This window comes from Theobroma cacao, chromosome 9 (genome assembly GCF_000208745.1).
Source record: "Theobroma cacao cultivar B97-61/B2 chromosome 9, Criollo_cocoa_genome_V2, whole genome shotgun sequence".
Classification (NCBI taxonomy): Eukaryota; Viridiplantae; Streptophyta; class Magnoliopsida; order Malvales; family Malvaceae; genus Theobroma; species Theobroma cacao.
In genome coordinates, this window is record NC_030858.1 from 34,902,879 (window position 1) to 34,928,876 (window position 25,998).

At 33.0% G+C, this 25,998-nt stretch overlaps 2 protein-coding genes and 1 long non-coding RNA gene across 5 annotated transcripts; 2 read left to right on the forward strand and 1 right to left on the reverse strand.

Moving 5' to 3' along the window:
* LOC18590429 (SRSF protein kinase 2) lies at positions 87–4,455 on the reverse strand. 3 transcript variants are annotated; one of them, XM_007015941.2, is made up of 4 exons: positions 3,926–4,455; positions 2,185–3,165; positions 1,059–1,106; positions 87–886 (listed from the first exon to the last, which is right to left on the reverse strand). In XM_007015941.2, exons 1-4 carry the CDS (start codon positions 4,124–4,126, stop codon positions 491–493), a joined length of 1,626 nt encoding a protein of 541 aa, XP_007016003.2. In that variant the 5' UTR covers positions 4,127–4,455; the 3' UTR covers positions 87–490. The 3 variants fall into 3 exon arrangements, with proteins under 3 accessions (XP_007016003.2, XP_017983078.1, XP_017983079.1); XM_018127589.1 differs by having other exon boundaries at positions 439–886; positions 2,185–3,450; positions 3,926–4,281; XM_018127590.1 differs by having other exon boundaries at positions 439–886; positions 2,185–3,155; positions 3,926–4,208.
* On the forward strand, positions 5,685–9,160 carry LOC108663165. The gene is made up of 2 exons (XR_001929155.1): positions 5,685–5,901; positions 8,839–9,160. It is a non-coding gene; the product is annotated as an uncharacterized LOC108663165 (long non-coding RNA).
* Positions 18,150–25,092, forward strand: LOC18590430 (protein argonaute 5). Its single transcript, XM_018128108.1, has 22 exons — positions 18,150–18,817; positions 19,270–19,487; positions 19,589–19,738; positions 19,852–19,985; positions 20,079–20,188; positions 20,316–20,419; positions 20,956–21,094; positions 21,203–21,319; positions 21,418–21,525; positions 21,618–21,689; positions 22,159–22,278; positions 22,365–22,515; positions 22,590–22,711; positions 22,805–22,942; positions 23,017–23,159; positions 23,255–23,317; positions 23,396–23,459; positions 23,822–23,948; positions 24,041–24,114; positions 24,223–24,317; positions 24,410–24,441; positions 24,544–25,092. The coding sequence occupies exons 1-22, from the start codon at positions 18,317–18,319 to the stop codon at positions 24,717–24,719; spliced, it is 2,958 nt and encodes a 985-aa protein (XP_017983597.1). The 5' UTR covers positions 18,150–18,316; the 3' UTR covers positions 24,720–25,092.

Genomic DNA, 25,998 nt, shown 5'->3' on the forward strand with positions numbered 1-25,998 from the left:
TTAAGTACCAAAGAACTAGTTTTGTCCTCCCAACCGTAACCTCCTCTTTGAATGTTAACAAATGGGAACAAACAAATTTATCAAGAAACAGTTCCAATCAAATGTACATTTTAAATTCAAGCAATGCATCTCAAAAAGACTATGATCTAGAAGTTAGAGGCGCGAATCCTCTAGACAAACAATTGTGAATTGTACATGGAGGGGTAGAAACTTTAGATGCTTCCATCACCAAGAGCTTTTGCTTGCAAAACATGTACTCTAAAATTCAAGTACATGCTCAGAGTAGGGTTCTTTCAAAACTGGAGCTAGCAACTACTAAAAAGCCCATCACCAACCTATGAAATGGTATAGATGTCAATAGAAGGAGGAAAAGCAATATTCCTTGCAAAGAACGCCAGTGAACAATGCAAGCAGCCTTTTGGCAAAGTAATACAAGTGAGGAAGGAAGATTTTCATGAGTAATCATTGGATTAAAATGCTCAGAAAATGGTTATTTCAACCTTGGCGGGCACTTCGAAGCCTCTCCATTGATTGCTATATTCCCTACTCCAGCCTCCATGGCCTCCCTGTCATCCTTCTCTTTCCTTTCCTTTTCAGATGTACTGTCATCTGTGTGCTGTTTACTAGCAGTTGCAGAGGGTTCAAGCAGTCGAGGGCCTGCACTGATCCATGGATGGCTGAGGCATTGAGCTGCGGTGGGTCTCTTTTCAGGGACAAAATCCAGTATTGGAATGAGAAAGTCAGCCATGTCAGTAGCATCTTGCTCACTGAAATCATACTTCTCCATAAACACCTTATTAAGAGGCCAAAAACGTAACCGACGGATATGCCTCAAGTCTCCATATCTGTTGAAGAAATCCCTAGAATAGCGCCCACCTAATGCAATCTGAAGAAAAATGGTTAGACACTCAAACAGTGAGAATTACGCACATGATACCTTAAATTATACGGTTTTGTTGTGAAGCAGTCACGATTAACCTTGTTCCCTTAAAACAACACTTAAACATGAGAGGATGGCAAACTTATTCCTTTCAGAGAGGCCTGTGTAACAGTCTTACCTTGCGTGGCATCATTCCAAGAAGCTCCATCATCAATGCCAAGTGATCCTGGAAATGAGAAATATAAGTCAAGCGACACAGGCGAGAAGAAAATGCCTAGTTGTTGACAGAACTGAAAATAAAATACTGAAAAAAAAAAAAAAAAAAACCAAATAACAACAAAAACATCATAAAGGGGAGGTGGGGCTCATCTCAACTTATAGTGATCCTTCTATTTCTAAGAATCCCTTTATGTTTTTCACCACCACACAAATAGGAAACAAGTGGGCAGTCACATTGTTGCCTATTGTAGGATGCAGAAAAGCTTGCTTCAAACATATAATAGAATGAAACCTTATATGGTGTACATCTAAGGCCACTGAACAGTTCTAAGGGAAATGAGTAATTTTCTGGAACCAAGAGTAACCTTTTATTTTTTAATTGTCATTTGTAGACATCCATAAAACAACTTCAAATATGAGAAGCCTATCAGATTGAAGCTTCTTGTTTATACATTTTAGAAGTGTTAGTGAAGCAAAACTCAAAGGGAGGAAACAAGAACTACATTCTTCTATAAAAGCATCGGATTATTTTTGTTATGCATGAGCAGTGGTTTTTGTGTTGTTGGGAAGTGCATGCCAAACAACCCCTTAGTTTATAGATTTGATACTGATTTCTGTTGTATTAGTACAGTTAACCTGCTAAAAATAAAAGCTAAACAAGCATAAGAAAACCTAATTATTTTACAAAATCATGGCTGATAAAACAAATCTAAGATAAAAACATATAGAACTCATGCTCCAGCCCAAGAAATTTCTATCATTTATTGCTCCTTACTCCTCTCTTTCCCCTTATTTGCTGTGCATAAGAGTGGTACAAGTGCATGAATTACGACATATTCATATGTAAATGCATGAAAATTAGAATAAGCAAGATACAAACAATCTTACAAGGAAGACAAACAAGCATCAAGCAGTGCCAGGTCTAATATTCACAATGGTACAAATTGTTCTACAGAAGATAGTGAAATCAAATGCATGATTATCACACACGGAGAACCACAGTTATTAAGAGGCACATAAATTTATGTAAGTATCAAATGACGGAAATAAAAATGTGCGACACAGTCAGAATAACTTCTGCATACCTCATCTCGATCATAGTTTTCACCACTGTGAGGATCAAAAAGAACATCACCAGTAGCCAGCTCAAAACAAATACAAGCAAAAGACCATAAGTCTGCTGATGTTGAGTATTTGGATCCAAGGATAACCTCAGGACATCTGTATTGCCTGGTTTGAATATCATTTGTAAATTGTTTGTATGTCCAGCAAGCATTGCCAAAATCAACTAATTTACACTTGAGATCAACTTCTGCTAACAGTTTTTTCCTTGTTGCACGGCTCCCTCTTCTACAACGCTGCTTTTCTTGGTTACTATTGTTGATTCCATCACTCTTTGTCTCATCTTTAATCACAGAACTATTTTGCTGTTCTTCACCAGAAACTTCATTTGATTTTGCATCAGCATTACTGTCTTCTGCACCACCAGTCTTGGAATCTGTTTCATTTTCTTCAGAAGCTTCCTTTCCTGCACAACCTTGAGCTGCCTTCTTAGCCTTCTTTCGAATCTTCTTTTTTTGATTCCTGGTCAAATCACCATTTGAACTCTTAACTTCTTTTGAAGCAACAGCCTCCGAGACAACCTTATCCTTTCTAGTTGGAAGGACGAGAGAAGCACCAGATTTCCTAGGATCTCTTGATGGATCAATCATGGACAATAGCAACACATTCTCTGGCTTCAAATCAGTGTGAATGATTGAAAGTTCACGGTGCAAATAATCGAGACCCACCAGGACATGATGACAAATCTCTTTAACCATGTGAAGAGGAACCCCTCGGTAATCACTATACTTAACAAGGGTCAAAAGGTTGTCCCCCAAGTACTCAAAAACCATACACATATGATTCCCATTAGGCCCTGAATGCTTAAAATGATCCAAGAGCTTCACAACACACTTTTTATCGTCTGGATCTCCCTCAGCTATCTGTTTGAGGATCTTTATCTCATCCATAGCCGCCTCAGTGTAGTGCTGAGCACTCTTTTGAATCTTCAAAGCTACATAACGCTACAAACAATAAATTCTCATGTGGTTAAAGAGTTGAACCATGAAAATTAAATGGCAATGGCTGATCCAATTCTAGATAAGAAAAGACAAAATTCAACAAACAAAGCATCTTACTATCTAAATAAGAAACAGAACAATATATAAGCACATTGACGAGAATCATTATAACAATGCTCCAACAAGAAATTGATACGTAATATAGAGAAATTTATCTCTGATTGGCAAATGAAGGGCATCTAAAGCTCAATTGCGAGGAGGCAAATCTTGGACTCTTCACAACTTTAGCTGCAGAAATAAGACCCTTCAATTAACCAAAAGCAGTGCACATTCCAGCATCTCTTACAAAGACTCCTTTCATTGTTCTTAATGCACCCAATTTATATATTCCACGAGAAAAACGAAAATTATGTTATAAAGAAACTATAAATCAAGGCTTACATCTTATACACTTATTTCTCATCATTCCAAGAATTGTTTACCTAATTAAACCTTATTAATGATTAACCAGTCAAAACCAATGGTGAAAATCCAAAATCTTGTTTGCTCCTTCCATTACCTTTTTCTTTGATTTTATCACTAACTATATATACAAGTTTTGTCTTACTTGAAAAGTTCAACCAACTCATACAATAATTCTGAACTTCCCCTCCTTTCCAGTTTCCAACAAAATAAAATCAAACTTTACAATAAGCGTACTAAAAATGTAATATACAAAAGAAAAAAGAAAAGCTCAAAAGCAAAAAAAAGAAGAGAAAAATACCGATCTTTGAGTATCCCAAGCGAGCCAAACAGTGGAGAAATGACCCCAACCAAGCTTGCTTTGAACCACATAGCAACCATTCTTGAAAGTGTCACCAATACGCACCGCGTGATACCCTCCTCTTCTGTAATCTTCAGTCCCTTCATCTTCCGATGAGTAATCACTCGCTTCACTTCGATCCCCATTTTTATCCTCAGCCATTTCCCAAAGCAGAAAACAAGACAACTGGTTATTCAAATTTACAGGTTTTGATTGAATTCAAAAGAGTTTTCAGGTTCAATCTGAAAAAGCCAGATTCTAAAACCAAAAAACAAAGTTCAAAACTCTATCAGGAAATGGGTCTTTGCAAGAGTAAAGAAAACAAAAAAAAAGGACCTTTGATGGGAAACTGAGTTTATGAAGAGAGAGAGAAAGGGAAAGAAGGAATTTGGTAGGTGGTTGAGGAGGGAGAAGATTAGGGTTTTGGAGGGGGTAATGGGGGACTCTTTGCCGGGAAATTAAAGGAAAGAATTTTTATTACAAAGTTTTGGAGAGTGATTGGCCTCCTTTTTAGCTTTGAGGGGTGGGGAGACTGGGGAGTTTTCTTGTGGTTTGCGTTTCACGCGCTTGGACTTGCGTTCCTCTTTAGACTTAAGTGAGGTTGAGATGGCCCTAGATATTAAAGTGTGAGTTTGTAATGATATCATCTTGCGGGTCCCACACTTTGCCTTGCTGCTATGCCAAGGAGCAGTTTTGTGAAAATTACAGTTAGGTGTACAGTTAATTATTCATTGCTTTTTTCAAAAGAACTATTGTTTTGATATAGCGAAGTGTAAATTATATGTTTCAAGTGTAACGAAATATTTTATTATGAAGATGAAAATGCCTTTGATTTTAACCCAAAAGTTGTACATAATAACTTACTTAAATATCTATAAATGTTTCATACTTTATATAATACTCATATGACTAATAAAATAACTTATAATTTTATACATAATAAGTTAATAACAAGTATAATATAATAAAATGTGTAGTATACAATTACTTTTAGAAATGTATATATTTTATTTTAAAATTATGTACGTCGTAATAAAATGATTGGTTCATAAAATCTTATAATTTTATAGATTGTATGCTAATATTATGTACATTGAAATGTAATTAATCAAATTTCTCCAAATCCAATTCTTATTGGTAAAAGGATCCAACCATGATATAAATAGAATTGGCTTATCTTAGATAATCCATTATGCACATATTAAAATAATGGAACGTATATGTTATTAAATTGCTATGTACAACATATAGAGATTAACTTAGTTAGGATAAATATATTTATCTATACGTTTTTATAATAACATGTATATTTATTTTGTTATTATGTACAAAATATTTAACATGAATGTTCTAGTAAGTCCACTTATGTATAAAATGCACATATTATATAATTATTGTGTAAGAGATGTATGAGAAAATTTTCAAAATAATTTAATAACCCTTGGTTCAAAAAAGTTGTAATCTTTTTATCCAATCAAGAATTTTTCATTAAAAAACACAAAAAACAAGAACAAAGCTAGTACAAGATAAGAAGAAAACAAGACAAAAAGACATCAAAATAAGACAAGATAAAAGTGAAATCAAAGGACAGGATAGAAAGAAAATAAAGGATTGTTAATGAATCAATAAAAATTAAATTTAAAAAATAAAAATGTGGAAAAAGGATATTTGCGTTCGGGACATGGAGAGTAAAAGAAAAATCAATCTTATGACCACACCCATGTGTAAGTTTTCCTTTCTTTTTTTGGTTTTCTAGCTTTATGGAGTGCGTGGAAGGGGGTGATTCGTGTCACGTGGGAAGTCAATGGATCACACGAGCCAATGACATCAACTTCCGGAAACATCTTTTCCGGCTTTAAAGCTTTGAACCGCTTCGCAGGTTTTTTGGTATTTGGACGTTTTGGTGCTGAGGTGGTCGCAGAGTGGCAACAGACAAGGTTCTCTATCAGCTAAGTTTCTGAATCTTATGCTTAGATTCTTCCACTCTCTGCTTCTTCGTAACCCTTTTTTTATGTCAAGTTCTCTCTTTGAGCAGCATTGTTTTGATAGGCCAAGATTCTGATATTTATGCCTTTTGGTTGATGCATACTCTGTTAATTCTTTGAGCTAGGTGATGTTTAGGATGTGTGATTGTTGATCTAGTTTCTGGTTGTGTTACTTTGAGGTTTATTAACTGTGTTTACTTGGAAGTTGCAATATTGTTTATTGTATTAAATCATTTCTGGATATGATCAAACCTTATAGTATTACTCTACGATCTGATGCTTAATTATGCGGTTGTTTAGTTTAAAGATTATTCCATTCCTACTCTTCATTCTGTGATTTGAGCAGCGGATGGATCATGCTTTAATCCCATTTTTAGCCATGCATCACTGGGTTCTGTTTGGTGGGTGGGGGGGGGGGGAGGGGTGGAGATTTCGCTTTTGGGGACCAACAAGAGGTAGGTCAGTTCTGAGGTCTTGTAGTGGATGTTAGAGAATAATTCTACTTTAATAGAATTTACTTTAATCTTTTAAGTTTATTAAAATTGGTTGTTGAGTTGTTACTATGGAGCATTTTATCAAATAAAAAAAATATCATAGAGGTAGAATTATAAAATTCTGCAAAAGGTAAAAGTATATTATAAAATTTTAAAACTTTTAGGGGGACGGGATATATGGTTAAAATGTTTTATTGCATTAGCCGGTTTTCGTCCTTCTAAAAGTTTTAAAATTTCATAATATATTTTTGTTTTTTTTAGAATTATATAGTACAAATAATTTTTCTATTTGGTGAGATGTTTTCTTAGTCAACAACTAATTTTAGTAGATATAAAACTTGTTGCGGTAAAATTATTTCTCAAGCTCTATTGCCGTAAGACCCCACGATCAACCCACCACTTTTAGTTGTTGAAATCTTAGTTCTGCCAGTGGATGGGGTGGTGTGGTGCTATGGTGCGGGGGTGTTATATTAGAGGTTGGTTGTTTTGAACTAGATGAAGGTATTATGCTGATTTCAGAACGTGTGTTCCGACTTTTTAGGAAAATTATATATTGCTAGTTTTCATGTATTTTTCTTAGATGAAGACTAAAATACAAGGAATTTCCTCTAAGTTAAACCTATTGCAATAGAATTATTTTTCAAGCCTCATTGCCTCGAGACCTCATGACCGACTCACTTCTTGTTCACCCTCCAAAGTGAAATCTTGGTTGTGCCACTGAATGGGGCAATGCAATGTTGAGCTGTGGGGCCATTATATTAGAGGTTGGTTGTTTTGAACCAGATGATGGTATTATGCCGAGGTCAGAACCTGTGTTCCGACTCTTCAGAAAAGTTATATATTGATAGTGTTCATGTATTTTTCTTAGATGAACTAAAATACAAGGAATATGCTCCACTTCTCATATATCAAGCACAACCTTAATGGTAATCTATCACTGGTTTGAAATATATGGAACTTACCTGTGTTAGGTTGTCACAGTTTTGTGTTTTAAGAAAAAGCACCTTCACAGTTTTTGTCCTTTGATCTTGTTTGGGAAAGGGGTAAGTCCTCACTTATAAGCCATAGTCCTTGACCATCCACCCAATAGAGACTGGATTGTGCTTTCTTTGAGAGCTATCATGAGTTTCTTACATATAGTGTCATTTTTTAAATTGCATTTGGTATATAGGAAGTGGAGGACATTATTTATATTTTAATTGGGAAGAAAACATTTCCATGTTTGGTAATGGAGAGAATGTAACTTTCCGTTTGCAAAGGGAAAGTTACAACTTTTTCTGATTATAACGAATAGAAATCTCCTGTCCTTTTTGTGCCCTATTTCTATTTTTACGTCAAGTGTTTTGACTTTTAATTGGATGATAAAACGTTAGCTAACGGTAGAATAAAGTAATTGAATCGTTTTCCTTTTAAAAACACTTATACTTTTAATTACAAATTTTTTAAACAAAAATAAAATCAAATATTAGGTTTTTTTTTTCTATTGGGTATTGTCCTTTTTCTGTTTCTCTGGTTTTTCTTTTCTTCAATGTTGGTAAAGTTTTTTTTCTTTAGCTTTTGAGGTTTGTTCAATTTTATATTTATCAAAAGTATAAAGAAAAACTTACAAAAGGCTGAAAGATTGGACTGTGAAAAGAAAAGTAACAGAAATTGACAATAGTCGATAGAAAAGAAAACCTAATGTTTGATTTTATTTTTATTTAAGACTTGTGTAATTAAAATTTGCACAAGTATTTTCAAAAGCAAAATGACATCAATTACTTTGTTTTACCATTAGTTAATGTTTTATCATCAAATTAAAAATTAGAACACTTGGTATTAAAATAGAAAAGATAATTAAAAGTCAATACACTTGGTGTAAAAATGGAAACAAAACACCAAAAGGGGTAGGGAATTTGCATTCGATTATAACCGTTGCTTTTCTAAGCTAACTTCCAGATGATGTCTACGTTATATATCATTTGGGTCTTCCACATCAGTACACCTGGCTTAGGCTCATCAATTTAGACCTTATTTGGCATTGCTTTTCAACCAGATCTTTCAAAGTTGTTCTGGGTAACAATTGCAATGCTAAAGAGGTCCTCAGTCTTTGAATTGAAACTGTCTTTCAAGTTAAAAAGGTGGTTTTCTATTCACTCCATTTATAAGGCCAAACTAGGCCTTAAAAATCTAAGAGACAAACTGTAGACATTCTAGTGATCGAAGACAAGCCAATACAAATACTCATGAATTTATTGCTTTAATGTATGTGGTATAATTTATTGCTTTTTGTTCTTTGTTTCTTTTTGCCTCTTTCTTACTCTTCCCATGCATTATGACTAACCCTTTAGTCTATTATGCTTGATGCCTATATTTAACCATGGTGGCTTTTTATGGTCAACATTTTCTTGGACAGTGCCTAAGAGGTTGCGGAAAAGGTCTTGCATCTTCAATATTCCATCACAAGTGTTATCTGCATGGTCTTCTCACCTCTGGAAGAGATCAATTAAGGACTAAAACTGAAACCCCAAACAAAGTTCAGTCACAGGTTGTGACGACCAATAGTTCCACAGTCTCCATTTTGTGCATCAGTTGGTATTTTGTCAGTTTCATAAGATTGTATAGCCTTTTACTAGCAAGCAGTAATTTAGGAAAGAGGATGGTCTTACTGTATTTGATAGCCTACTACTTTATGATGGAAATTGGTTAATGGAATTCTCTATCTTCTGCATATGAAATGATGACTGTTTCATTTGAACCAAGTTGCATGTATTTTCTTGTTCCAACAGTTTGAGTTTTGAGTTCTAAAAAGCCCGATAACAGATGCTATAAGCCCTTAACTAGCGGTACAATATGGGCTTGACGTAGCCCAAACTTAACTCTCCCCATCGCTCAGTTCAAGCCTTGCGAACATTTAAGCTTGTTTCTTGGGCTCAATGAAATCCTCCTTCCCTTGACCGTTGTTTATTGGGGTAGAAATAGAATCAAACAATGAATTAGAACATGTACTCAATTCTTGGGTATTCTTTTATGAACCTTTCAGTGTTTAATTACGATACCTTTGTAGTTATATACAACAGAAAAGCAACTTATATTCTTCTCTATCTCCTAAGCTCCGCCAATCATTTTCCATTGAGAATAAAAGAATCCGGAGTTCATGCGTTAGCCCTATTTTCCATTGACAAGGAAAGAATTGTATTCTCTCAACAACTCTTTATTGACAAGGAAAAAAGAAATGAAATAAATTCCCTATGGATTTGCTGTCAGATACATTTTGTTTACCACTTCAAAACGAATATCGAGTTTCCACAACTAATTTGAGAAATTCATTGATTTGATTTTAATTTACGAACATAACCTTTGATTTAATTTGTTTAATCAAAGATAATTTTCATGTACAATTATGGTGACGTATCATTATCAAAATAAATATTATAAAATATTATTTTACAAAATATTTTTTATAGAAAGGCTTCATCATTGAATCAATAATTATACATAAAAAAAATCATTCATATTTGTTTTTATTTTTCCTTTAGGGCTCTACCACATCATTTTCATATTTGGTATAGTATTTAATTAATAAACTAACTTCAAGCTTTCATGGGGCCTCTGATCTGTACGGAAACTCCTTTCTTACAAAGTGGGCATCATAGCTACTTGAGGAATTTTGTTTTGTTTTTGGGAAAAAAAAAAAGTTTTGTGTTGATGGAAAATACCATGAAGCCTCTTGGAGTTGGATTTGGACTATATCATTAAGCAAATAATGATTCTTGACAATAACAATGTCCCAATAAAAGAGATTTTGAATAAAGTGGATTATCACAATTCCATGGATGGTCTGAATTTGATTAGTTTGACAAATCAAAAGGGCTTTTCATTTTGATTGGTTGGGGGGTTTGGTGGTCCCCAAGAAAAAGTGAACTCCGATTGTTTACTAACAACAAGAGCACATTGCCACAATCGTAGGGGAGTCTAATTCGGTGGTCATCAACTAATTAATTGAGTTCTTAATCTTTTGAACCAAAGTCAAATCCCTTGTCCTTTTTGTTTCAACCACTCCGTCATCAAATCAAGAAGAGCTACTCCTAAGCTTCTAGATGAAGGTTGTGCTTAATTTGTGAGGGACCAACTTCATCCCTAATCTTGGTCTCTTTCGGTTTATGTGGAACAAGGGTGGAGAAAAACAGTTGGTGAAAGAGAAAAAGGCTGTCTTCCACAGGCCAAGGCAGACAGGCAAGTAGAAAGAACTTATGCTAATTCTACGAGGAGAATCATAGACCATTCCTTCTTGCCATGGGTTTTCCACTCCGGTAACTTTTTTTATGCTGCCACCTTTTTGTTCTCTCACTCATCTCAAGAAAATGAATCATTCTTAACATGAAGATGTTGAAAAGTTGATGAGCAGAGTACCAAGGCCTTGTCTTACCTTTTGAGAGTTAGCCCAGACTGCAGAGAGGGAAAGTAGACTAAGAAAACTTAACGGGGACAATTCTAACTTTTTTCCACAGTGGAAGTAGACATCAATATCCTTCTGGAGCAATAAAGACACATACATCATCCATGCATGAGCTTTGTTGCATCACATCGAACCCTTTTGTCACCCATTGACCGAGATTACCCATCATATAACACAAACTGTGAAACAGTTCAGAGGCTCTTCGGAGTGCTACGTGGCACTCCGTCAGCCTCTGCAAATCCTTTTTGCTTTCGATGCCTTGCACAAGATCAAAGGAAAAAACCAAAAGAGTCGAAGAAAAAAGATTCCAAAGCACAAAAGGGAGGAGAACTGCGGTTAAAAAAATTCAAATTTTTATTATAAAAAATTGATCACATCTGGATTATTTTCAATGATATCAAATTAAATAATATAATGTTGTATTTTATATTTTTAATTAATAACTTTACCAACAACTACCAATAAATTTATTTTGTCTTATCTGGTTCCAATTTCTAACATTATTCTTTCCGTCCAACATAATTTAAATTATAAATCTTCGTATCAACTAAGACAAACTAAGATAATAATCCAAATTGAGACAATATTTTTCACCGGCGTAGCATGGAGGCAATCCTCTCTAGTCTTGTAGTGTCACATTGATTGGCCATCTATTATAGTCTTTGCAACATTTAATGGACAATGACAGCATGAAAATTAAACTTTGTTCCTATCCCACTCCGTCGTTTAATGCAGATATAATTTACCTATTTAATTGAGCCACGTGCTTAACTTTAGTAAGTCGTGTGTCGAAACCATTGGCATAAGTTTCCTATTTGTCTATGCGTTTTCATGAGGCAAATGATAGACACGACACTTAAAAAAAAAAAACCAATAATTAATTTTATTTATATTTCAAGTCAGAGGAAACCCATGGCCAAGGGTTGGCTCAGGGTTTGCTCTTTCGAAGATGTCCCATGATTAAACAAATGGAAAGAGGAAAAAGCTATATGCTGACACTGCGGATACTTCGATCATCTTTATCTTTTTCTGATACTAAAAACCAAAGTTCACTTCAAAAGAAAAAGAGATACGCAAAAGCAAAAGTTTAAACTAAAGGACAAACTTTAGACAACGAGAAGATTAAGTAGTTACTTCTTTGCAATGCTTTGCTTGATAACATGTGCCAAAAGAGGGCCACATTTCTCAAAACATATTCAAAAATATTAAATATGATTTTTTATTTGAGTAATGAGGATTTTAATTGTATTATTTAAAATATATATAAATATATATACACGTTTTATTATTAATTAAGATCAATTACTCAAGTTTCAAATACGGTTAACATTTGTTTAATAAAAAAATCATGAATTGTTTTAAAAATATTATTAATATTATTATAAAGAGTTAAATTAAATATACTCTTACCTCTAATGAAATGTTTATTTTTAGATGTATTTTGGGATGATTCACATTAGAAAATTTAAGTGTGACAAGGATAAAAAAGAAATGTTGGAAAATCAAAAGTATCATTTCCTTTTCCTCATAAAAAGAAATAAATTTTTAAAAAAAGGGTAAATAAAGAAAGTCAACACATGTCATCACTTTTCTTTTCCAAAGAAAATATAAGGATCTGAAGGTTGGTGAGCCCCACTCAAAAGAACCCTGCTTTTAAGTAAACGTCATAAACTAAAGCTTCTCCTGTAAGTATTGCCTTGAAATCATCCAGTGAGCTCATACTCTTGACATGATACTGACCAACCTTTTCCTATTGGTCAAACGTGGCCCTACTGTAGAGGGTATCATTGTAATTTCAAATTACCCTCTTTAAAAGCACCTTCCTTCGTGAGACATTCCCCTTTCGTAGAATCTGTGTTTTTATATTTTCACTTTTCTCCCTTTTTTTTTTTTCTTTTAGATTATAGGCGCCCAAACGTCCATTAACCGTACGGAAAAAGAGCCTCACTTTAATTAAAAAATATATTATTTTTAAATTAAAAAAAAAGACGGTGTATAAATAATCTTCTACGATGGAGCCCACTATAACTCTGCCAACTCCATAGGAATCATCGCATCAGCGCCTCCTCTTGCTGGTTACAGAGAAAATAATGCATTTGTTTTCTTTTTTTGCCCTTTATTTTGTCGTTTTGTTGATTGCTTTGAAATAATGCTCAACTCAGCACTGATGAATGACACGTGTCAAGGGAGGGTCCATGGGGCTCTACCTCAGCTCTGAGTTTATTTGTGTTCGAGTGGCTTTAACGAGGAAGGCGAGAGCCTGAGACCGCTCAGGGCATTGGCCATTGGGCGGAGTGGACGAACGTCGTTTTGGCACAAAAATGGCGTGAATAAGGGTGGTGGGTCCGCGTTTTGGTCTCCTACTGGCCTTTCGGCCTCTGCAGATTTGTCCCCCAATAGGGTGACGTATCTATTTTTCTCCTTCGTTGCGTTGACTGTTTTGCCCTTGAAATTAATATGCATTGTTAACAAAGTTTTTGATTAAGTATTAATATAATAGGAGTAATTAGAAATAATTAATTAATTAATAACCAAAGTTTTTACAAGTGATGTAGGTTAATGCATAATGAGTTTGAATTAGGCGTCATGGATGAATTGTATTAAATGGTTTGAAATGTATGCAAATAATGCAAGCTCTCAAGATAAATATTATATCATTTTTTTATTTAAAAAAAGATTATATCATTTTCTCGTTCAAAGACCATTAGATTATTAGACTCTTTATTACTTCCCTTTGAAAATATTATTTTTTGTCTTTTTATAAAGTAATGAGAAATTGCACAATTGAGTAAAGTACAATATTACGTATCCTACATTTATAAAATATAAGATGAATCTTGAGTTTATAAATAAGAGTTTTTTTTCTACTTAACAAAAATATATTTTTAATTAGAAATTAGGCTCGTGACATATGTATAATAAGTATCATGGACATCAAATATTTCATTGTATTGTCTTTTATAAGACAGTTTTGAACTTTCATAATATTAGTAAAATAAACCTTCTTTATAAATATATGTAAGTATTTTTAATTAGTAAATATCATGAAATTATGAGTATGGTTAATTATACATTGCATTTTATACCAAATTTTTGTTCTTACATGCATATTATTTTATTATATTCAAATAATTATTTTATTTAGTTGTCAATGCAAGTATTTGATCAATTAATTGAATTTATGAATCTTTACTTTCATCATTAATATTTGAAGTATAAGAGATATCAAGATTAAAGTAAGCCCATATCAAAGTGGATAATTATCTTTTAAATGTGAAAGAGCTAGTGCAACGAGAAGCTGCATAATTGGGTGAGGTAGAATGTCACGTGTCCAACTTTTGTAAGATATAAGATGGGTCTTAAGTTTATAAATAAAGGTTTTTTTTCACCTAACAGAAAATGTATTTTGAATTGAAACTGTGCGCTCATAACATATGTATAAAAAGTATTGTGGATATCAAAAATGTTTATTGTATTGCCTTTTATAAGACACTTTTGATCCTTCATAATATTAGTAAAATAATTTTTTTTTATAAATATAAATAAGTATTTTTAAGCACCAAAACATTTAGCTTATTGGTTTGTACATAATCCTCCTACCTAAAGAACAGAGTTCAAATCTCTCATCCCTCAATTATAAAAAAAAATATAAGTATTTTTAATTAGTAAGTATCGAGAAATTATGAGTATGTTTAATTACATAACATTTTGTAGAAAAATTTTGTACTTACATGAAAATTACTTTATTAAGTTGCCAATGCAAATATTTGATCAATTAATTGAATTTATAAATCTTTACTGTCACCAATAAAATTTGAAGTAACAAATACCAGTACTTGCAAAACATAAGTCATGTTAATAAAGATGAGAAAGGTGTAATTATAGTAAGTTAAAATTCAATTACGTTCATTGCAATTTATAAAGCATTTATGAACATCCACATTATTAAAAAAATAAATGGTACTGATATAGATATAAAAGTATCTTTATTAAGTATCGTGAAATTTTAAATATATTTAATCACACATTTTATTTCATAGGGAATTCTAATAATTCTATAAATATCAAAATTTATTTTGTTTTTTAAGTAAAATTTGATAATTAATTAAATTTATGAATCCTTAATGTCACCAGTAAGATTTGCAGTAACTAATATTAACACTGACAAAGTAAAAGTTAAAATAAAAGTCATTTCATAAAAATTACGTATGTTAGAAGAATTTTTATATTATAAAATAATATATATTATGTAGGTGAATGAGGTATATATATCTAATATGATTATATTATAATTCTAATTAAATAATTTGTATAAGTATCATAACACTCACCTTCAAACCCAAATTGGTGTAGTAGATGCCATATTTGAGCAATTGGTGTGGGAGACGAGTTATCAACACGTACGGTATGTGCAACAAAGAGTAAAACATATAAAACGATGATTGTTAACACCAAGTTTGCTTACTTCAAAACTCTGATACCATTTTACCTGAAGCTATGATACATTTGATATCATGTTAAAAGAATATAACTTTGGTATGAAACTCTGATATCAAGTTACAAGAATATAACTTTTGTATTATAAACTTGTATTAACTTTATGAGTGAAAGAGTCAGTGTAACAAAAAATTTTACGATTGAGTGGGGTAAAATGTCATCTCCATCTAACAAAAATGATTTTGAATTAAAAATGTGGACTTGTAATATATGTGTAATAAGTATCGTGGACATAAAATATGTTCATTGTATTGCCTTTTATTGAATACTTTTGAACTTACATAACATTTGTAAAATAAGCCTTCTTTATAAATGTACGCAAGTACTTTTAATCAGTAAATATCATGAAGTTCTAAGTATTTTTAATCACACATTGCATTTTATAGAGAAATTTTGTACTTACATAATTATTAAACTTTATTGAGTTGTTGATGCAAATATTTGATTAATTAATTGAATTTTTGAATCTTTATTATTTAATTAATTGAATTTGTGAATCTTTATTGTCATCAATAAAATTTTAAGTAATCGAAACCAGCACTTGTGAAATAAAAGTGATGTTGATAAGGATACAAAAATGTGTATAGTAAGTATCACAAACACCAAATATGTTTATTGTATTTCTTTTTATTGAACTCTTTTAAACTTGCGAAATATTAGTAAAATAATTTTTTTTATAAATATATGTAAGTATTTTTAATTAGTAAATATTGCAGAATTATGAGTATAAATATCATAGAATTAGTAAATATACTCTTAATAGTACAGAGATTAAATTGAACAAAATTGAAATATTAAGGGACTAAATTAAAAAAATATTTGATAAGTACAAATCTTTAAATAGATTATTGATATGCTTATCAATAAGCTAAATATTTAAGGGTAAAATATTTATTGTGTTAAAAATATATATAAATATTTTCTTAATTGATTATTTGATTATAGAATATGTAAATTAATTTTTTTTTTTACAAAAATTAAGTTTGAATTCTCTTTCTATAAAAAAAATTTTGAAAAAATTTCATACTTAAAGTCAAATTTAGATGAATAATTTGCATTACATTAAAATAAAATAATATAAAGTGACTAAATATGTTGATTTAATTACAACTTTTACAATTTACAAATATACATTCTTTTGAAATTATTCAACTCTTACCCAATTTACCTTTTATTTTAATTTAATCAAATTAGTAAAATATGTTGATTTAGTTACAACTTTCACAAGTTACAAATACACATTCTTTTGCAATTATTAAACTCTTGCCTAATATACCTTTTTATTTAAATTTACTCAAAATTTCTTATAAAATTATTTTATTTAAATTCAAATACAACAATCAAATTTTGCTAAATTTAAATTTAAATTATTAATTTGCATCTACAAAAAATTTGTTAATAAAATAAAATGGTGCAAATATTTATAGTTATATTTAATTTTATCAACCATAAATGTAGTCTTTAATATAAGAAATTTCAATTTAAAAAATATAACTTGAAATATTAAACAAAATAAACACATAAAAAATAAATAAAAAATTAAAAGGGTGGAGTTCAATCTATGGTTGAAATAAGAGATTTGTCATGTCCAAATTAAAAAAGTCAAAACAAAGAATTATTTTTATAATCATCGCTAACTCTATATCTTCGTTTTTCATTTTTTTAAAAGAAAAATATAAATCAACATATTTTACTAATTTGACTTTAGCTCAAGTTAAAAAATAAGTTAAATAAATTTCAAATTTTTATACTATTATAAATAGAAGAAAAAAATTATTTAATCATTTTATATTATTTTATATTAACGTAATATAAGTTATTTATTTAAATTTGACTTTAGGTATGAGATTCTTTTCAAAATTTTTTTACAGAAGGAGTATTCAAACTTAATTTTTATAAAAAATATAAATTAATTTACATATTCTAGAATCAAATAATCAAGTAAGAAAATATTTATAAATATTTTTTAATATCATAAATCTTTTACACTTAAATATATGGCTTATAAATAAGCATATCAATAATCTACTTAAAATTTTATATTTTTAATTTTTTTTTCAATTTAGTCACTCAACATCTTAATTTTGTTCAATTTAATCCCTATATTATATATTTTTATTCAATTTAATCCTTATGAAATGATAATTTTTTTTAAAAATTTTTTGATTTGTCACGTGACACTGATATATCAGTATGTCAACACTGTCACGTCGTTGTATAATGCCACATGGTATTATCACGTCATTATTCAGTATCCCGTGACATGCCACATCATCATCTCAAACGTCATATTATCAAAATATGATACGTCAGTGCTGATGTCATATTTTAACAGTAAAATTAAATATTATTAAGAAGAGAGATTAAATTGATATAATTTTTAAAATTAAGAAATTAAAATATTTTAATTTTAAGTATAAAGATTAAATTGAATAAAATTAAAAAATAAAGAGATTAAAAGAATTTTTTGACTTATTTTTAATTGATAAATATTTTGGTTAAAAAAAAAAAGAACATAACTGACACCGGCCCCTGACCCTTCAAATTCGTACCCACGACGGGCACTCCCGCACATAAAAACTTCTGCAAAGCCAAGGCACGACAAAGTCGTTAAACGTTTTCGTACAAAAACAAAAAAGAAGAAACACAAAAAGTCATTAAAACTCATCCGACATTTTGTTAAAATGGCGGGGGCAAATTCGTCACTAAAAGCAACGTCATAGCCGTCACTGTCCTTCACTTATAAAACAAGTCAGTATTGACCGACGTCTTCCCCAGTCGTCTCTCTGCGCTTTTATAAACGAAGGCTCACTCTCCATCAATGGGTTTTTTGGAGAGCCATATCAAGTGTCTCTCCCTGTTGCAGTATCGTTTTTGTATTCTGTTTCTCGCCTTTTGAATTTTCATCTTGACACTCTCTCTCTATCGTTTAACGGCAATGTCTGGACGTGGCGCCGGTGGTCGCGGTCGGGGTCGGGGTCGCGGTCGCGGCGGAGGCGAACGTGGCCGGGGACAGGACCCTGGTCGCGGTCAACCGTCTCCGTCTCTCTCTCGCGGTGGCGGCAGTGGTAGAGGAAGAGGTCGTGACGCTAGTGGAGGACGTGGACCCTCTGGTCCTCCTCCTTATTCCTCTTACACTCCGCCTCCTCCTCAGGTGGCTCCTACTCAGCCACCTCCTTCTTCTGCCCCGTCGACGTCTACGGCTCCGGCATATGATCCTTCGTCGAGTTCTGGTGCGGAATCACTGATGAGGGAGGTCTCGCAAAAGCTTACATTGGAGCCTGAGGCTACGACGACGGCGCCCTCTCTTCCTCCGTCGTCGTCAAAGGCGATTAGGTTCCCGCAAAGGCCTGGTGTAGGTCGGGCCGGTAGAAAATGCAGGGTTAGAGCCAATCATTTCCTCGTTGAGGTTGCTGACAAAGATCTTCATCACTATGATGTAACTCTCTCCCTTCTCTTTTCCTCTCTGTCTTTCCTATTGATTTTTAGCCACTCGTACTCTTGTCATTTGTTGGCCTTCCTTTGTTGTTTTAATCGTTTTATTTTTGTAAGTTTTTTCTGCTTTGTTCTTTTTTGCTTATATCTCTGTCTCTCTTTTTTTTAATTTTTATTCTTAATTCGTTTACGTTTCTGTTCGTGGAAGGCTTCTAGTAATTTCTTTTGTAGATTGTTTTTTTTTTATTTTAATTTATGTTTGAAGCAAATTATGGAGGATTTTAACTGTTAATTATATGCTTATATTATTGACGCTATTTTGTTTATTCCCTGTTCTTTGAATATTAGTGGTTTCTTCTGTTTGGTTATTTATTTACCTCATTCCCATCTCTGTTTTTCATTTAAATTTTTTCCTTTCTCTTTTAATAGCTCTTGGTACTTTATTATGGGTTATAGGTTTCAATAACTCCTGAGGTAGCCTCAAAGAAGTTGAACAGAATTATAGTGAAACAATTCACTGAGTCGTACAAGCAGTCACACCTTGGTGGTCGGTGTCCAGCCTATGATGGTGGGAAGAGCTTGTACACAGCTGGTGCACTGCCTTTTAAGTCAAAGGAGTTTCTTGTTAGGTTAATCGATGAAGACCGAGGTGGTAGTTCATCTAGTTCAGCAAGGTAATATTGTTGTATATTATGATGGTGTCTATATGCAATTTCGTTTTTATTTAGTATCATTGTTGTCTAAGGGTTATTTGTCTGGTTGTCTGTTATTGCAGGAAGGAACGGCAATTTAAGGTGGCAGTCAAATTGGCATCGAAACCTGATCTTCATTATTTGCGGGAGTTCTTGCTTCGAAGGCATTTCGAAGCTCCTCAAGAAACTATTCAAGCGCTGGATGTTGTTCTTAGGGCTAAACCATCTGAGAAGTACTCGCCTGTTGATAATCTTAGAGTGTTCAGCATTTGTTGTTAGTAAATTGCTGAAACTAAACTTATATGCCTTTGTAGTGGATTAATCTATTTGAAACTTCCTTTTGCAGTTATACTGTGGTGGGAAGGTCATTTTTCCACCCACATTTAGGTGGTAAAGGAGGGCTTGGTAATGGAATAGAGTACTGGATGGGGTATTATCAGAGTCTTCGGCCCACTCAAATGGGTTTATCTCTTAATATTGGTAGCCATTCCATGCTTGTTGATCCTTCATAAGATTTGTGTAGCCACTTGTACTTAATGTTTTAATTGTAGTTGAACTGGTTTGGCTTTACAGATTTGTCTGCTCGATCATTCTATGAGCCACTTTTAGTTACGGACTTTGTTGCCAAACATTTCAGGCAGATAAGCCTGTCAAGGCCTCTGTCTGATCAAGATCGTGTTAAAGTATTATTCTCCTTATCCTTCTGTTCTTACTATTTCTGTGTATAGTCACTTATTTGTTTAAAAGTGTTATATATCATCAAAGTGGTTGGAATTTCTTATATGTTGTTTCTATTACCATGATTTTTAGGTGAAAAAGGCCTTGAAAGGGGTGAAGGTGCGACTTACCCACATGGCGTATGCAAAAACTTGTAACATTGTTGGCATATCCAGAATGCCAATAAGCCAGTTAACGTGAGTTTGTTATAATTGCTTATAATTATTTGAAGCTATTTGAAATACTAAAGTACCTCTTTTGGGCCAGTATGGTAGAATTGTTTTTGGGTGACCTCTGTTCTGTCAACAAGTTGATTGCTTGTGGCTGTCTCATATGTTTACTACCCAAATAAGTTCCATATTCAAATTGATCAGAGTTAATAATCAACTTGTTCCAGAATATATTTCATGTTAGATATGTGAGTCAATAGCTACCATCATCGCTATGCAAAGACCTTAAACTACTCGTCTGGATAATACTGAAAAGTAGATTATAAAATATTTGATTGGGATTGTGAGTGATATCTCAGGAAAAAAAGAGGTGCTTTACAAGTTGAAGATTTCTCTAATAAGTAAAATAATTGTATAACATTTGATTCCTGAACCTTTTTTTCTCTGTTATATTGTCATCAATGATGTAATGCTCTTTTTTTTTTTTTTTCCTGTAATCTAACTCCTTTTCTCTCTTCCTATTTAGTCTTATTATACTTTTGTGCAATTTTTGGTTTTGTTAGGTTTACTCTTGACGACAAGAAAACAAATGTGTCTGTGGTTCAGTATTTCCGTGAAAAATACAATATTGTGCTTAAATATGCATCATTGCCTGCCCTTCAATCTGGAAGTGAAGCAAAACCTGTTTACATGCCAATGGAGGTTCAGTTTATATGGATATGGAGTTATTATCTTCTTATTATTTTTTTACCATTTTCTATACTGATATTTTTGACCCTTCTCTCCTTTATGATTTTGTTTGTTATGCAGCTGTGCCAAATTGTTGAAGGACAGAGATACACAAAAAAGCTAAATGATCAACAAGTAAAAGCTCTGTTGAAAGCAACCTGTAGACGTCCACGTGATAGGGAGAGGGATATTAAAAGGGTACAGCAACATTGAGATACTTTCTTCTCATAGCAGAACTAATTTTATGTTGATTAATTAAGAACAATGATTTGACTTGGCATATCATGTTGCTGCAGATGGTGAACAATAATAATTTCAACGGAGAGGAGTGTGTAAATGATTTTGGAATTCAAGTTGGACAAGAACTTGCATTTGTTGATGCGCGAGTTTTGCCCGCTCCAATGGTAAGTACATGCCAATATGTTATATTTTCAAGAGAAATCATGCTTGGTATTTTATTATGAAATGTGATGTTCATATGTTTTGGTTGCTGCAGCTTAAGTATCACGATACTGGACGAGAACGAAGTGTTAATCCTGGGTATGGGGCATGGAACATGATCAACAAGGTGCTATACTAGTTTTCTTTGATTGTGTCATTCACTTCCTTTGGAAAAATTATATATATATTTGAAGCAGTATTAATAAAAAACTAGAGAAATCAGAACCAATTCAATATGATATGTGTCTGCCCTTTCTTCTTGCACCAAAGATTAAATTTCCAAAGGAACTGGAGTTGCACATGTTTTCGCTTTGTATGTTTGACATTGTAATGTGTCTTAAATTCTTTTGGGGGATTTATATTGGAAAAACTCTGGGTGTGATTGGAGCATTTTTAATACTATATCCAGTTGAAAATTTGGGGAATGATGCTTTTCTTGACTGAGGGTGTAGAAGAATGGTGGTCTCTTTGAAGTTACTAGTAATGAAACCCTAATTACATAGCCCTTGGAACCTGAAGTCAAATGTAGTCATTTGTATGAAGTGTTGTTATACCATGATTTTTCACTGATTTTTGTTTGTTTTTTGGTTCTGCAGAAAATGGTCAATGGCGGGAAAGTGGATTTCTGGACTTGTGTGAACTTCTCCTCAGAATATAAAAATATATCAGAGCACTTCTGTATGGAACTGGTGAAAATGTGTAATAGCAAAGGAATGGTATGCCATGCAGTTTCTTATATGTCGATTTTTGTTTGTAATCCAGTAATTGACTGACTTGATTTTTCATCTGCTTGTTATACAAGGTATTTTACCATACTGCTTCAGTCCGTATCCGTTCAGCTCGTCCTGATAGAATTGAGCAAACTCTCTTAGATGTTCACAAGGAATCTACAGGCCAGAAGAGGCCACTTCAGTTGTTGATAATTATTTTACCTGATCAGAGTGGCTCATATGGTAAGAGATCCAGATTTAAAAAGTATTTTGATAATTCTAGTTTCTTTTTGCAACTAAAATCCTTTTGCTTACAGGGAAAATTAAACGAATATGTGAGACGGAGTTAGGTATTGTTTCTCAATGTTGTCAGCCCAAGCAAGCTTCTAATTTTAGGCCTCAATATCTTGAAAATCTTGCTCTGAAGATCAATGTGAAGGTACTTTTTCTGGTTCATTGGTAACTTGGGATTTATGATGTTGACTTCTTTTGGTATTTTTTTAGTCATTTTTGAGAATTGTGAATTTAACAGGTTGGGGGACGTAACACCGTGCTGAATGATGCCATTGAAAGAAAAATTCCTCTTGTGACTGATCTCCCTACAATTATATTTGGTGCGGATGTCACTCATCCAAAGCCTGGGGAAGATTCTAGTCCTTCAATAGCTGCAGTAAGCATAGTCATATTCACCATTGTCTCTTTTCTGTTTCTGCATCTTGTTAAGAGGTAATTGACTGGCTGCAGGTGGTTGGTTCAATGGATTGGCCAGAGGTTACTAAGTATCGAGGAATAGTCTCTGCACAGGCTCATCGGGAGGAAATAATCCAGGATCTCTATAAAATAGTTCAGGATCCTCAGAAGGGTGTTGTTCATAGTGGAATGATTAGGTATGGAGGTGAATATGGTTTTATTTTTAGGACCATGTCATAGTATTATTGGAAGATGTCTACTTATTTCCATCAATATTACTTGTTTTCTTCAGGGAATTGCTTATGGCTTTCTATAAATCAACTGGGCAAAAACCTTCCAGGATTATTTTCTACAGGTAGCCTTTGTTTCTGATCACCCAAATTCTTGAATGTTTTCAGTGGCATTACTGATCTTGTGTTTTTTAATTTGGCAGAGATGGAGTTAGTGAAGGCCAATTTAGTCAAGTTTTGCTCTATGAAATGGATGCAATTCGAAAGGTATATTAAAGGTTTGTTTTTGGTGGTGGAAGGGGGGGGAATTGTAGGACTGTTCTATCACTTGGATTAAGTGACAGCTCAGTGTCTTGTGAAAAAGAAATCTTATTGAGCCTGACATCAGCATGAACTATAAGTATTGTCTTATAAACTCATAACTCCTATTATTATGAATGCTATGGAGTCTTGTTATATGGTTCTTTGTTTATCAAATTACTGGGGCATTTATTTAAAATGGAAATACAAAGATTGTATGGATTATATAATTTTTCATCTAGCAGAGTTTTTTAATAATGTCTGCTACTTTTTATTTGTACAATGTTTGGTGTTTGGTTTTCTGATGCCAGCAATTGACTTCCTTCCAGGCTTGTACATCACTACAGGAGAATTATATGCCACCAGTTACATTTGTTGTGGTGCAGAAGAGGCATCATACTCGCTTATTTCCTATTGAGAATGCCTTAACAGATAAGAGTGGCAATATTCTAGCAGGTTATTAATGTTATAATAGGGATTGATCATATTCTTTGGACCTCCCTTGCTGCAGAATTGTATTAACTTTTTACAACAATCATGTTTTGCAGGTACTGTTGTTGATACTACCATTTGTCACCCTACAGAATTTGATTTTTATCTTAATAGTCATGCTGGAATCCAGGTAAACTAGGCTTGCCTCCTAATATGATAATCACTTTATACAATTATGATATGCTTCTTCTGTCATTGTTTTTCTTTTTAATTGGTATTTGCTATTTTTGTTATGTAGGGAACAAGCAAGCCAACTCATTATCATGTCTTGTATGATGAAAACAAGTTCACGGCAGACAACTTGCAAGTGCTCACAAACAATTTATGTTACACGTAATGGATCTTTCTCTATAATCTGAAATAGTGTGAATAGATAATTCACAGATTAGTTCTACTTAGTATATAATAATTGTACTCATTTGCAGGTATGCAAGGTGTACTCGGTCGGTTTCCATAGGTTAGTGATCTTTTTGTTTATTGCTCTTAAATCTGTTTTCAGGTTATCATCAGTTTATTCCTAAGCCAGTGTTAACAGATAATATCATGATTTCATTTGCAGTGCCTCCTGCATATTATGCTCATCTAGCAGCTTTTCGGGCACGCTATTACATAGAGGATGAAACTTCTGACAGTGGCTCTACAGATGTGAGACGAAGTGCAAGAGACAGAAACGTGGAGGTTCGGCCTCTCCCAAGCATCAGAGAAAATGTGAAGGAAGTCATGTTTTACTGCTGAATAGGCGTTTCTTTCTCTGTTTATGTTTTTATTTGGGTTTCTTTCACCAATGCATCGTTGGTTAATGGGTGGTTATTTAGGGTATCTTGAACTTTTTGTTAATATTGCCTCGGTTAATGTTGCCAAAAGCTTTTGAGCTTTTTGTTTATCCCTGGAAGTCAGGGACTGACCTCTTGATAATTCTTTTTGGTTGAGGGCGTGTTCGGTTTTTGTATACATGTCACAGATAGAGGTATTCTAGGGCTGGATACTTTTGAATCATATCGCTCAGTTACCAAAGTGAAATGTGGCTGTGTACAGAGTAAAACTATTATCAGAAATATGTTTATAGAAAAATATGTCTTGAAGTATGATTTCTTCTTTTGGCCTTTGACGTGCAATTGTACTCAGATATTTGATACATGGGGGGCTAAACTAGCAAGTTATAAATCATACTTTATTAGTCATTCCATACATCTATCATTTTCCCTCATTTTAACACCTGTATAGCTGACATGAATCTTGATTGATGTTGCATTAGTATTCTCTAGCCATTGCCAGAAGAAGAGTGAGGAAATGGATTGTAAAAACAAGAAGTTTTTGGTACACATTAGTTAGTTTAAGTGGAACGGTCCAAGAAGAATAGTTAGGAAACGGAAAATAGATTTTGCATTTGGACCATGTCAAGAAGTTTGGGGAAGAGATTGGAACTGTGGATCTCACCCTCTTCAAAGAAGACTAAGCCAAGCTTAAATTCTTATGTAACTGTTATAGAAATAAAAGGGATATTAGCAAAACCCATGGCTAATCATATGATAGTTTTAACTCAATTCTAGATTTTTCAAACCGAAGCCACCCTTTAGCATCAAATATCAATGTGAGAAAAAAAAATACTAAATAAATTGATCATAGTGACCACATTTTCTTAAGTGCAATATCATATCAAAAAGAGAGAATTCGTTATCCGTAATAAATGCAAAAAAATATTAAAAAATTTCATTGCAAAAATATTATAGTTTTACATAAGATAGATATGGTTCCTACATGGTTCATTAGTTTCTGTATGTAAGATAGATATGGTTCCTACATAGTTCATTAGTTCTTATATTCTATCCTGTCCAGATTTCATTGGCCTTCAAAGCAAAATGCATTCCCTCTTCCACTTGGATAGCTGGCTCTAGTTGTCCATTTCCAAACAGCATCTTCTTTTTTTGTTCCGGTAGTTTCATCGTTCTTTAAAAGCCAAAAGGATTAAAGGCTGAAAAAGCAGCAGATGCTGTTGGCACCCGCACAACCCTTT